Here is a 14238-nt window from a genome sequence, read left to right on the forward strand (position 1 = left end):
AAAATGTTTTGCATTTTGTAGCAGGCATATAGAATCAAGCCTTACTTTCATAGTGAGAGCTACAATCAGGTCATGGATACCAAAATAAACAGCAGTAACTATTTAAGAAAGATTTCATCTTTGATGACTACCCTTCCTTTCCTCTCTTGTCAAACAAGTTACCAAAAACCATGGAATCTCCCTTTGATCCTTTCATTCAACATACACTAAAATATCTACCATGTATCAAACATGGTAATGGAAACATCCTTTCTTTTCTTTTTCTTTCCTTTTTTTTCTTTCTTTCTTTCCCTCTCCCTCTCCCTCCCTCCCTTTCTTTCGTTCGTTCGTTCGTTCGTTCGTTCTTCCATTTCCAACAGTACCACTCAGGTACAATCCTTCATTACCTTTCCTGTGGAAAATTGAAACTAGCTTGGTTACTCAGAATGCTCCTTTGTGCCACTGCCAGTCCAATTTATCCTCCTGACAAATTCGTTTTCTAAAAGGAGACAGCTTCAGTCATATGACCAGATGGCTCAAACACTCTTCTGAGTTTTCCCAAATTAAATGCACTGCTTCACCTTGGAATTTGAGGCCCTCTACAATACGGCTGCAACTTAGTTTTCTGGTATTTTCTCCCAACATTGCCTTACATGTAACCTTTCATCAACCTGGGTTATTTCCTGTTCCTTAAACGTGTTTTTAAAATTAAAGTAATATGTGCACACAAATGACAAATCAAATAGTGACAGAATACCTTATGATGAAAAGTAAGTCTCCTTTCACCCTCATACCTAGGCCTTTAAACAAAAGTTAGTTCTTTCTACACTTACTTTGATAATTCCTTGGTTGATTAACTTTAAGACAATGCCTGCTGATTTAAAAAAAAAATTAATGTTTACTTATTTTTGAGACAGAGAGAGACAGAGCGCGAGTGGGAGAGGGACAGAGAAAGAGGGAAACACAGAATCTGAAACAGGCTCCAGGCTCCAAGCTGTCAATACAGAGCCTGACACGGGGCTCAAACCACGAACCTGAGCCAAAGTCAGACACTTAACCGACTGAGCCACCCAGGTGCCCCAAGACAATGCCTGCTGATTTAAAAATTAGATGATTCACTTATATCCTTTTATCATCTTTCTCTCCACTGTTTGATAATTATATTACTTCTACATAAACTTTTCTTTTTTTAATGTTTATTTATTTATTTTGAGAGAGAGTGCCTGAGCAGGGGAGGGGCAGAGAGAGAGAGAGAGGGAGAGAAAGAATCCCATGCAGTCTCCAAGCTGTCAGTGCAGAGCCCGACACAGGGGCTCCATCTCACAAACCCTGAGATCATGACCTGAGCCAAAATCAAGAGTTGGACTGAGCCACCCAGGTGCCCCAAACTTATGTTTTCTCTTAGTTTTGGATAGAATCCTAACTCCTCACTTTGTAAAAGGAGGCTAATTAGTGCCTGTACATTTTTTTCTCTCAAGCTTCCCCAATCTGCTGCTGATCGTATTTTTACATTTTTATTAATATTAAGAAAATTAACATTCTCTGCTATAACCACAGCCAAATCCTTCACGTTGTCTCCACAGCCTGATTTTAAAAGCAGAAGGCTTATAAGCCAGCATCCACATATATTTTCATGACAATATATTGTTTAAATGTAGGCTAGAAAGTACATTTAAATTTCCTTTTATATGGGCCTGTAACAGTGACTTCTAAAACAATCTGAGGGGACTTAAAAAACCACCATTTCATCAAATGCTTAAATTCATGATACATTTTACTTTGAGTTCTATTGGGACCATGAATTTTTTGCATGTTTTTTTTCCCCTGTTTGTAACAGCAGCAGCCCCCACCCCCACCCCATCATTCTGGGGGGAGGGAAAGGTTAATCTGACCATTAGTCTTAATTTCTCCTTAACCCTTTACCATACTTCCCATTCTTCTGAGAGCACTCTCTTACTCTCCCATCAGGAATGGTTGTTCTCTAGGCCTTGCTGCGCAGCTATTACCTCCGGATATCTCTTCAGTGCTTTTCTGGTCGAATCCACTATTCTCAGTTTCCCATGTCTTTCTCTTTCTTAGATTACTCCCTTGTAACTTCCTAAGAAAGGTGATGTAGAAAAAAAACTTTCTGAAGCTTGCACATCTGAAGATATCTTTATTTTGTCTTCACATTTGTATAATTTGGCTTTGTACCAAATTCTAGAATAAAAACAATCTGGCCTCAGAACATTGACACCAATGATCCAATGCCCTCTAACAGCCAGGACTGCTACTGAAATGGGTGATGTTAGCCGGACACACATTTTTGGGAAGGTGAACTGGTTTTCTTTCCAGAAGCTTTTTTTTTTTAATTTCTTTTTTACATTTATTTATTTTTGAAAGACAGAGAGAGACAGAGCACAAGCAGGGAAGGGCAGAGAGTGAAGGAGACACAGAATCCAAAGCAGGTTCCAGGCTCTTAGCGGTCAGCACAGAGCCCGATGTGGGGCTCGAACTCACGAACAGCGAGATCATGACCTGACCCAAAGTCAGACGCTTAACTGAGTGAGCCACCCAGGCGCCCCTCTTTCCAGAAGCTTTAAGAATTTTCTCTGTCCTTGTACTTCTGAAATTCCTCATTAGTGAGATAAATATGGGTCTTCTTTCCTTCCGAATGTTAGATGGTTAGTGAGACTTTATAATCTAAAGACCTGAATTCTTTGCCTCTGGGGGAAATCTAACATTTCTTTGATAATTTCCTTCCATCCATTTTTCAGGGTTTGTCTTTTTTCAACTCCTCTATTTAGTTGGGTATTGTATGTCTGGGATTGAATCTTGTATGCCACTTATCTTTTCTCTCCTATTTTCTGAGACACTTCCTTGATTTTATTTTCCCACCCTCATACTGAATTTCTTATTCTGGCAAATCTTATTTTATTTTATTTTGTTTTTAAAGAGAGAGGGAGCATGAGTGGGGGACAGGGAGAGAGGGGGAGAGAGAGAGAGAGAGAGAGAGAGAGAGAGAGAGAGAGAGAGAGAGAGAGAATCTTAAGTAGGGTCTGCACTCAGTGCAGAGCACCACATGGGGCTTGATCCCACAACCCTGAGTTCATGACGAGCCCAAACCAAGAGTCTGAGGCTCAACCAACTGAGCCACTCGGGTGCCCCCAGCAAATCTTGTTTTAAAATAAATTTGCAAGTGCTCCTTTTCTCAATGTTTCTTAAAAAAAAAAAAATAGCAACTTTGGGCGCCTACGTGGCTCAGTCCGTTAAGCATCCGACTTCAGCTCAGGTCATGATCTCGCGGTTTGTGAGTTGGAGCCCTGTGCGCATTCTGTGCTGCCAGCTCAGAGCCTGGAGCCTGCTTCCGATTCTGTTTCCCTCTCTCTCTGCCCCTCCCCCACTCGCTCTCTCTCTCAAAAATAAATAAAAAGTTAAAAAATTTAAAAAAATAGCAACTTCCTCCACTCCCTACCCTCTTCCCCCAAAATGGATGCAATCATTCCAAACCTCTTTGAGGATATAAACTAGAATTTCAAAAGTCTTTTCTAAATTGGTGCTAGGGAAGTACAAAAAAGTGTTCTTGGGTGTGGAGACAAAAGATCAAGGCCTATGGCCCAAGTTCTGAAAATCTGTCACTGTTTTATCTTCAACACATGTTTTTGTTCCTTCCATGTTTAAATTTTTACTAGTTACATTAGCAAGCTATCTTCTATCTACTTTTATGTATATGTAGTCATAGTAGTACAAGAGGTAAAACATCCTTGGTTGGTATCTCAATGTCTAGCCTGTGCTTAATGTCACCCGTGTTTCCAAGTTATGGGACCATGAGTATTTTAGAAATGAATTTGAGGTTCACCTAGGACGTAATATTAATAATGTTTGGGCAATCTTGGACAACAGGTAAAAAAGCAAACATGTGCTCTTCTAGCTCATACCTAGAATCCAATGAGATGGATGCAGAGAGGAATATCAAATTTGTGAAGTCAGGACTGACATTTGCATGTGAAAAACATATCTTGTCAATAAATCACCTGTTACTGAAATAAATCTGTCACATGAAAACATAGAACTAGTTTGACAGTTTATAAAATTGTGTTTTTGCCTGTAAGTACACAGAAAGCAACCATAATTTTATGAAATAAGAATGTTGCCAATGAAGTAGAGCACATATTTAACTTATATCCATTATTACTCTGTGAGGTTCACATATTTATACATTTTCTAGTACAAGTGTATTTTCTGCCCATTCATCATCACAAAAAAACTTACTTTGTGTATTTTCAAAAGTTATAGTAAATTCTGTATTTTTATTTTTACAAAGTCTATGTTTATTTTGTAAGTAAAGTTCTAGTTGTAGGCAAAACTATGAGGCTGGCAGCTGTTCTATACCACAATGCTGTATCATTTGTCTATACTATCACTTTTGGATATTTGCCACCCCCAGCCTAGGTGTTCAATACCTTCAAGCTATGTATGGGAACTCGTTTGTCCATTTAAACATTTCTTTCCTGAGTACATAATACATGCCAAGCACTCTTCTAGGTCTCCGAGATATACAATAAATGAAACAGACCAAAATCTCTGGTGTTTTGGGGAGAAACCAAACAATAATAATAGGTATATTCATGTTAGAACATGGTAAATATCATAGACAAAAGATATTAAGTTAGGTAAGAGGGATCAAAAGTGCAGAGATGAAAAGGACAGCTTCCAATTTTAAATAAAATCATCCGTGTAGGTTTTATTGAAAAGGTGCTATGTTAGTAAAGACCAAAAGGATGTGATGGAGTCAACCATTTGGGGAAAGAGCATTTCAGGCAACAGACAAGCCAGTGCAGAGGTCAGTGTGGGAACACACATGGGAACCAGTGTTTGCATAAGAGAATGCAAAAGAGAAGAAGAAAATAGGTCTAAGAGGGAACTAAAATTCAGGAGGCTCTGTTGCTTCTGCTTCTTTCTGATTGGTTCAAATGGAAATGTTTCTGATCTATGACAGACTCTCTTAGAAGGCAACTCAGATCATGAGCCAGGTAGTGTGCTAGGTGTTACAGATACTAAGATGAAGAATAGTGGGGCGCCTGGGTGGCTCAGTCGGTTAGGCATCTGACTTTGGCTCAGGTCATCTCGCAGTTCGTGAGTTTGAGCCCCGTGTCGGGCTCTGTGCTGACAGCTCAGAGCCTGGAGCCTGCTTCCGATTCTGTGTCTCCCTCTCTCTCTGCCCCTCCCCCACTCTCACTTGGTCTCACTCTCTCAAAAATAAATAAAATGTAATAAAAAAAATTTAACAAGAATAGTATCTTCCCTCTAGGAATTGACCTAGGGATTCCAAGATTTATTATTGGATAAATACTTGTTGAGATATGACCCCTGATAGAAAAAGCAAGGCCAGTTCAGCTAAAAAATATATAATTTTAGGAATTCTGCAAAGAATGTCATTTTAGACATCACAGAAAAATGGCAGAAGAAAATTTATGGACAGGTAGATCTTATGGTGTTTCTCCAATCACACAGAAAGCCACCCTGTTTGTTTCCCAGGACTACCAAGAGGTCCATAGGTTCCTTCCTAAATGACCCTTAAAGTTCACCCTTTAATGGGGAAAAAAATTAACTTAGCGTTTCCTTTTTAAGTTGAGAGGGAAAAGATACAAGTTTGTTCTTAAAATGTAAAAGGATTAAAGAAAAGGAACAGAAAGTGATGTTATTTGAGTTATAGAAAACCTAATATTGTAACATACTGCCATTAAGTAAACAAACTGGGTGATATTAATTGATTTTAAAGAATGATTCAACATTTGGCATTATGCCCTGACTTGTATACATAATTTCCTTTTTCCTGCCCTCCCGTGAGTCAGGAAGTGTGTTCTTAAGGCATTTGTATTTTCTAAATTGTTTTGAATGTCAGAAAATATGGTTGAAACTTGAAGTAAACTATTTAAATGTTTCTTGGTAAAAACTAATGAATAAATCTTTTCTAACCATGAATAGTAACCAGTTTTTGGCCTAACATAAAGAAGGCCTTACAAATGAAAAATGTATACTTTATTTGCCTCTTAAATGTAACTCAAAATCAAAGTATTAATCTCTATATAGATACAAGATTCTATAATGTACCGTATTTTTTAATTTAAAAAATGTATGTTAATTTTTAGATGATCAAGATACATAAAAACTATTTGGCTGTGACATAATTAGGCTGGTTATTGAAGCCATGATGAAAGCCATATTTTAATATATTCCATATTACAATTTGACCAAATCCAATTTACCTTTTTTCTAATGGATTATAAATATGCTCAGCATTTTTCAGTTAACCACAGTTTCTAAGAGAGTATTCCAAGCCAGCTTCTTATATTTGTTTGAGAAAACAGCATTGCTGTTTTCCAGACTAACTCTCCTAATCACTGCCGCAGAGAGCACAATTTTCTCCTAATCGGGAATCCCAATCAACAAATTTAATTCTCTTTAAAGAGCAGCAGGATAGCACAATTCTCATGGCAAAATATCAAGTTAATTTGGCAGAATTTTAGATGACATAAAATGCAAATTATCATTTGTTAAGCACATTTCAACAAAGTAATGCTTTGAAAACTCTGCCTACTCTAAGTCAGATAAAATTACTCAAAGTCACTTAAATATAGTTGATAAAAAACTTCAAAATTTTAAAAGAACCAATTTCAACAAAAGTCTGAATTTAAAGTCTTGATTCTTTAAAATAAGACATTCTCCTACCCATTAAAATATTGCTTACATTATAGTAATCTATTAGTAAGTTCACAATTTTTTTCATGTCTAGTTTAATACTGAAAGTTACCATCATCATAAAAAATTATACCATATAAAATTACCATCACTAGCAAAGTAAATATTACTCTACCAGTAAAAGCTAATCCAAAAATAAGTTTACAAAATATACAGAGTTGAAATGTATAATACACATGACTGGCTTACTTTTGGCAAACAGCCTACAAAAACTGGTTTTGAATTTTGAAGAGCTTCTTAAAAGAACATATAAAATGAAATTATTGTTTAATTAGTATAACTATACTTAGCTCCAACTAAAACATTTTAGTCTTTAAAGAAGTTGAACAAAGCTTACCTGTATAGAGCGAACACGAAAAGACAAAAATTTAAACATGGCTACGAAACCATGATGGTGATACAAGAATTTCTGACCGTAAAACTTAGGTTAGAAAGGGAAGGCCAAGCCCCTGCAAAGTTTTCTCCTACCAGCTGTTCCGGCAATTAGAAAATTTCCTGTCAGGCGGGTCCTGAAATGCTAGAAAAAGAGGCCTGACAATTTTCCTGTGGTAAAAGAAAGGAGAAACGTAATGGCGAGGGCACTAATGTAGCTGATAGGTAGGGAGGCCAGAACAGGAAACCAAAACAGATTTGCTGATAGCAAAATCCTGTTGAAATGTTCTTAACTCCTGGTTCCCAGCAATCTAGACAATTTTCACAATCAGTGAGATGAACATTATTTCATTTCAAAATCCTGAGAAATTCTAGTATTTCTTAACTACATGACTCTTCAAAAGCAAATGAAACTAGTCAGCACTATTAAAGTCATAAAAGTCATTGATGCACATGTGAAATTTTATCTTTTGTAATGTTTACACACACACTCCAAAGGGTAGTCTCAAGACTATTTTAAGGTTATATATAGACAAGTCATGGGTGTTCTCTGTCAGTGAGGAATTGTTTCATAACTATGGGAAGAAAATGACCACTTGTTGATTGCAAGCAACTTTTTGATTGTGATATAAGGACAAATTTTTTCAGTTTTAAATGAAAGTAAATTACATTTAAATTCACATTGGTTATAGACATCAATTATCAGCCAGGTTAAAGCCTTTTAGGTCCATGGCTAAAAATCCTAGTTGATAAAATCTAAATTAAAAAAAAAAAGTCTAATCCCTGGGTTATTAGTGAGCAAAAAGAACACTTACTGAATGAGCCAAACTGGAAAAGGAGAGGTCAAGTTACCAGACAATCCTTTACTCCATTTCATCCTCTAATAGTTTCCAGAAGTTTTTCTAAGGTATTTTTATTTTGGAAAATATTTCGTAAGTATGCCAAGAGTCAGAATATGATCACTGACATAGTGGCATTTAAACAAAACTCAAGGGCAGAAACATCGAGAGCTGTGGGAAAATGCTCTACCTGATGTACATTAACCTATGTGGAACCAACAAAAACATCATGACCTAGATGAACTGAATAAAATAGCTGCATTTTCAAAACCCAAAGAGTCTCTAGAAAACCCCAAAAATGATCAGCTAGTTTTCTGGATGAAGGAACCATGGTCAAGGCAGGCACATACTTGATGATATATCTATAATGGGAGCTCAGTTCAGTACTCCTTTACTGAGCAAACATTAGAGTGTCCATTGGGTGCTTACAGGTGCCATATGGCTCTTCCTGTCAGATGACAATTTTGCAGCTATGTTCTATAAATGTTGCTGCTAAATTTCATTTTTATGGCAATATTTTACAAATGACATAATCGAAGTTAAAGAATAAAAAAATTGATCAATTTAAAAAATTATCCTATATAATACATTAGAATCAACTGGGAGGGGTGCCTGGGTGGCTCAGTCGGTTGAGTATCCGACTCTTGATTTCAGCTCAGGTCATGATCCCAGGGTTGTGGGATCAAGCCCCGTGTTGGGCTCCATGCTGAGCATGGAGCCTACTTGGGATTCTCTCTGTCTCCCTCTGCCTCTCTCTCTTGCTCGCATGCGCTCTCTAAACCCCCTCCCCCCAAAAAAAACAAACCAAAAAACAAAAAAACAAAACCAGAAAAATCTTTAGAATCAACTGGGACCCAGATAAACGTCCAAGATAAAATTCTGAATTCTGCTAGGAGATTGTGCTGTCCTCTTGATTAAAAATGCATGCCTGAATTTTTCACCAATCTTAAGGAAAGCACTTAAGATTGATTTTCCATCAGAACATGAACCTGCCCATCTCCAGAAGGAATTATTTAAGTTTCATTACAATGCTACAAAAGGGCAGCAAGGTTAGGACAACCACCTAACATAAAACTGCAGTCTAAACATGAGGTGTCTCTTAAGACTGCCAAGGAGCAGCAAACAAACAGCATGGTTAATGCACAACTGATTAAGACGTACAAAACAAAATAGGAGTGTCTCTATACAGCAGTCATCAACTTTATTCAAGTAATACTTAAGGAACAACCAAATAACCTTTTTGGAATTTAAAGGATTAGTCTGAATTGGCTTTAATGACTACTGATGCTCAGGTTAACAGTCACATTTTGCTGTGTGCTGTGCTTTTTAATATCAGCACTAAGAAAATGAAGCAGTATTGCAAATACCGAAACCTAAAATAAGTTTTCCTGAGTTGAAATAATACCTTAATTAAAACAGTGTGGTACTGCTATGTAAAAGATAAACAGGGCGAGAAAAAGAGTAAAAGGATAAACTTGACACTTTACATCTGAGGGAGGGAGATATTAGGACAGTTGGTTATTTGGGAAATGGAGAAGCCATAAGGAAAATATTGATACAGATTTGATTATAATATTCAAAAACTTCTCTACATCACAAGGTACCACAAATAAAGTTACAAGACTAGTTCAGGTGATTAGAATCCCTTATAATTATATTACGACTCATCACAGAGCAACTGCTTCATTTGGATGTTAGCTATTTCCTAACCAAAAATGAAAGCTCTTAGGCCCTTTGGTACACTGCTTAGGGCACTGATTACTGTTTAAGTCCATGCCACTGCCCCTGCCAGATTGTTCTTCAGAACAGGCACCATACTTACTTTTGTATCTCCATAGCAAAGAGCATATAGTAGGAATTCAAATAAAGCCTGCCTGAGTAAGAAGCATATGCTGAAATCTGAAATGGACACTACTTGTGCGGTTGTGTGCATGAAACTAGATATTATTGTTTATGTTTATCCTGCCTCTTTTAACTTTACTTAAATTTGTTATTAAAATTTCGGCTAGTTTTTCTTTATTCTTTTATCTTACTGGTTTTAATGTTTTCCTTATTATTTAAAAAAGTAAATTTTATTATAAAAAGTATGCATGTCCATTACAGAAAACTTAAATAATGAACAAGAAGGAGAAAAACAAAAGAAAAAAACCACAATTTTATTTGGTGCTTTTCTTTCCACTTTTTTTTCTGTATACACACACGCATACACTTGAATCCTACGATATGCATGTATCCCTTTTTTCTATAAAGGGCTGGACGGTAAATGCTTTTTGACTTTGTAGGCCATATGTTCTCTGTCAACTCTGCTACAGTATACACTGTATACTGAGGCTTAGTATACAGCCAGAATAATCTTTTAAAATGTATTTATTTATTTATTTATTTATTTATTTATTTGAGGGGGGTGGGTAGGGCAGAGAGACAGAGAATCCCAAGTAGGCTCCACACTGTCAGTGCAAAGCCTGATGTGGGGCTTGAACTCACGAACTGCGAGATCATGACCTGGGCTGAAATCAAGAGCCACCACTTAACTGACTGAGCCACTCAGGCGTCCCACAGCCAGAATAATCTTAAAACAGAAATCAGACTGGGTCATGCCCCTGCCTCAAATTCTTCAATGGCTTCCCATCACAGAACAAGACCCCAATTTCTCAGTCTATGGACGGTAAAGCAAGCACTAATAAACACTACTACATCCTGACTTGGGAATATACTCCCTAAATCATTCAGATACGATGTCAATATTTGGTTTTAGACAGTGTTTTATTATGTTAAGGTCAGACTTTCTCTTTACTAAAACAGGCATGAATAGTCTATTTTATAAAATGTCTTATCTATTAATATAATCACTTAGTGTATCTCCTTTGACCTAAAGATTTGATAATGCAGATCAACAAATGTCCTACAGTCTGTATTTCTGGGAAAAATCCATTATTTTAATACATGTATTTGATTTATAATTTATTTTATTTTATTTTTGATGTTTTATTTATTTTTGAGAGAGAGAGAGGAGCAGAGAGTGAGGGGGACAGAGGATCCAAAGCAGGATGTGTGCTGATAGCAGCCAGCCTGCTGTGGGGCTTGAACTCACAAACCATGAGATCATGACCCGAGCCAAAGTCAGACGCTTAACTGACTGAGCCATACAGGAGCCCATGATTTGTAAATTTTTAAAAGGATTTTTGCATCTATACTCATAAGTTAAATTGGCACAATTTCCTTTTGTGTGTTAATTTTCATTTTTAGGGCCTTGTTAACTTTACAAAATAAACTAGAAGGCAATGCAAATTTTTCCTATGCTTTGGGACAATTTAAAAACCACAATTTAAATGATCTATTTCTTAAAATTTTCAAAGATTTCTCCAGGAAATCATAGGCACCGTAGTTGGGAGGCACAGAGTTTAATAGCTTAAATTTCTCCCTTGCTATTGGTGTATTAAGTTTTCTATACCTTTGTAAATGATACCATCTAGATTTTCCTAGAAAAGCACATATTTCAGCAAGACTTTTGTATTAGTATATAGTTACACTTAGTATTCTGTTTTCAAAATTAAACTTATGGAAAATTTCAAGCATATCCAAAACTAGACAGAATAGCATAAGAAACGCTCATGTCCCCAGCACTCAGCTGTAACAATGACCAACTCACCGCCAATCTAGCTGCATACACTCACTTCACCCTACTCCCATAATTAATTATTTTGAAGCAAATCCCAGACATTATATCACTTTACCTATAAATATTTCTGTTGTTACGATGTTAGAAACTCTTTCCTATCTATGATTATATTGTGTTTTGCTTTCTGAATGTTGTATATCTGCCTTTTATCTCACCTCCTGTTTTCTCCTTCACTGATTTTGGAATCTGTATTTAGTTCCTTCCTCTGACTTTCTGTAAGTTCACTTTGTAGTTATTTTTCTAGCTTCTTTCACTGAATCCTTAGATCCTTTATTTGAATTCTCATTTATTAATAAATTTTTCTTTCAAATATATTTCTAACAATATCATTTAAGATACTGTATTCTAAGCACTGTGGTTACATGAAATTATTTGTTAATTCTTACCACACTGAGATAAGTACTATTATCCATACTAGAGATGAAATAACTGAGGCATAAAGAGAAGTTAAGGAAGCTGCTGCCCAAGTTCATACTTTCTTGAAAGTGGGAAGGGCTGTGATGTTGGTGGGAGCATAACCAGGCAAGTCTATCTGGGGAAGGAGCACGTATTACGTACGGCCAGTGGCTGACTTAGGACACAAACCAGGAGGTACTAAAACTTGTGATAAGACCTAGAAGAAAGATAGCTCAGTAGAGGGTCCATAGCAGAGTTTCTGAATGCTTTTCTACACCATACATTATATTCGTCTGGAAAAACACCAACCCTGGCCAAACCCAATCATCAACCATTTTCATAACTCCACGACAGCTGAACCATGCTGGGGAAAAATCAACCCCTATGACAGCAACTTAAAATGAACATATTTTCTAAAATGAGTTCTTTAAAAACAAAACAAAAAAGATAAAAATAAAAAATAAAAATAAAATGATTTATTTGGATACAATTTTTTGTATGGACAAATTTTTCAAACCCTGAAAGGTTTAATATCTAAGGTTTTCCACTTAAGTACAGAAGAGTTACTCTCTAGCACACATCCATCAGGAGATAATGTTACAAAGTGCTAAAGTTCTAAGGTTTTAAATCAGAGATAGGAAATATCACGAACCCGAACCAGATAGTAGTGACTTCCTAGAGCACTGAGAGGGGTTCCTTCTAAGATCCTGTCTCAATGGAAAGCATGCTGTGTTCTACTTGCAACATCTCCCATGAGTATGGAGAGAGCGCAAGGGGGCAGCTGCACCAACGCCCGAGGTAAGAATACTGCAGTAAGCAGGGATACATCCTACGTGGTACTGCTCATCAACTAATCCACACGTGTTTTTGTGTTGTTTTCTTCATGTAGGTACAGAGGTTACGACTTTGAATATATGACAGTATTTCAGATTGACTTAATAAACCATTTATACTTAAGCAGAACTTAATCAAATCAGTTTTCTCTCTTTCCAATTGTGGATTAGATCACTCAAATTGAAAAAAAAATGTGTAGACTCCAGCAAAGGAGAAGCAATTTTGGATCAGAGGTCCCATATGAGGTAGGCAAACCATGAAAAAAAGGGGGGATATTTTATTTTTTTAAAAGCTCTTAGGGGTGGATGAAAGGGACACTAGGGAGTGAAAAAACAGCCCTGAAAGAAAGCCAAAAATGTAGCAAAGGGAAACCTTACATACTTGGAAATTTTGCCTATTGTACACATACTCCATTTAATGCCACCATGCAGGCTAATTATAATGCTATTTATCTCAGAAATATTTTCCTAACTGATATATACTTACATGTACTAGAGTGTATTTTTCCCATGCTCTGAGTGCTAAAATATACTCTCAGCCAATGAGTTAGAACAACACACAATACTCTACACAATTAGTAAGTGTCGTTAATATACCACTCCACAAATGTTCCCTGCCAATGAGCACTCTATTGTACTTGCCTGTGTTGAGTGGGTTTTTCACTGTCTATTGTCTACTCTGCTAGTTTCCCTTTCTATAGATTATTTTGTGTTTGACCCATGGTGACTGCAAGAGGTGTGCAAGTTATATGCTGGACTTGTGGCTATGAGTATCACTTTGGATGTTCAAATGCAAGTTTTAAGGCAGCATGAGGGAAACTTCAAGGAAATGGAGGAAATCAGCAGACAACTGGGAACTGGTAAAATTCCCTGGATACTATGAAGGCCATTATACACATTACTGCAGCCTCAGGGTTGCTATATGAACCAAAGCTAGAGCATCATGTGGAAATTGGAAGAAACTACTGCTAAAGGTCTATCATGACTTCAGGGGATGTTAAAAGAATAGGGGGAATTTCAGGGTGCTGCCTGTGTCCTTCACAGGGGTACTACTCCTTAACCTGGCATTTAAGGTCATCTATGAACTATCTTCCCTGTATCTTTTTAAGGCATTTTTATCACTATTGCTTCTAACAAGCTTTCTCCAATTAAAAAAAATTTTTTTTAATGTTTAGTTTTGAGAGAGAGAGAGAGAGGGAGAAGAGAGGGCAAGCGAGCTTGAGTCAGGGAGGGGCAGAGAGAGGGAGACACAGAATTTGAAGCAGGCTCCAGGCTCTGAGCTGTCAGCACAGAGCCTGATGCAGGGCTCGAACTAGTGAACCATGAGATCATGACCTGAGCCAAAGTCGGATGCACGACCGACTGAGCCACCCAGGTACCCCCAAGCTTTCTCCAATTC

The 14238-nt window shown here is 37.0% G+C and overlaps 1 protein-coding gene across 7 annotated transcripts in view; it reads right to left on the bottom strand.

Annotated features, from left to right (window-relative positions):
- The window catches only part of RPS6KA3 (ribosomal protein S6 kinase A3), a 118988-nt gene that overhangs the window by 62179 nt on the left and 42571 nt on the right, over positions 1-14238 (bottom strand). Inside the window, exon 1 of one of the 7 annotated variants that reach the window (XM_027054623.2) lies at positions 7058-13958. The exons of the other annotated variants lie outside the window; for them this stretch is intronic. Coding sequence (XP_026910424.1) covers positions 7058-7096 — 39 coding nt within the window. The 5' untranslated portion in view covers positions 7097-13958. Of the gene's footprint in view, positions 1-7057; positions 13959-14238 lie in introns of those variants that run through there. 7 annotated transcript variants of the gene reach the window in all.

Source organism: Acinonyx jubatus, chromosome X, assembly GCF_027475565.1.
Source record: "Acinonyx jubatus isolate Ajub_Pintada_27869175 chromosome X, VMU_Ajub_asm_v1.0, whole genome shotgun sequence".
Lineage (NCBI taxonomy): Eukaryota > Metazoa > Chordata > Mammalia > Carnivora > Felidae > Acinonyx > Acinonyx jubatus.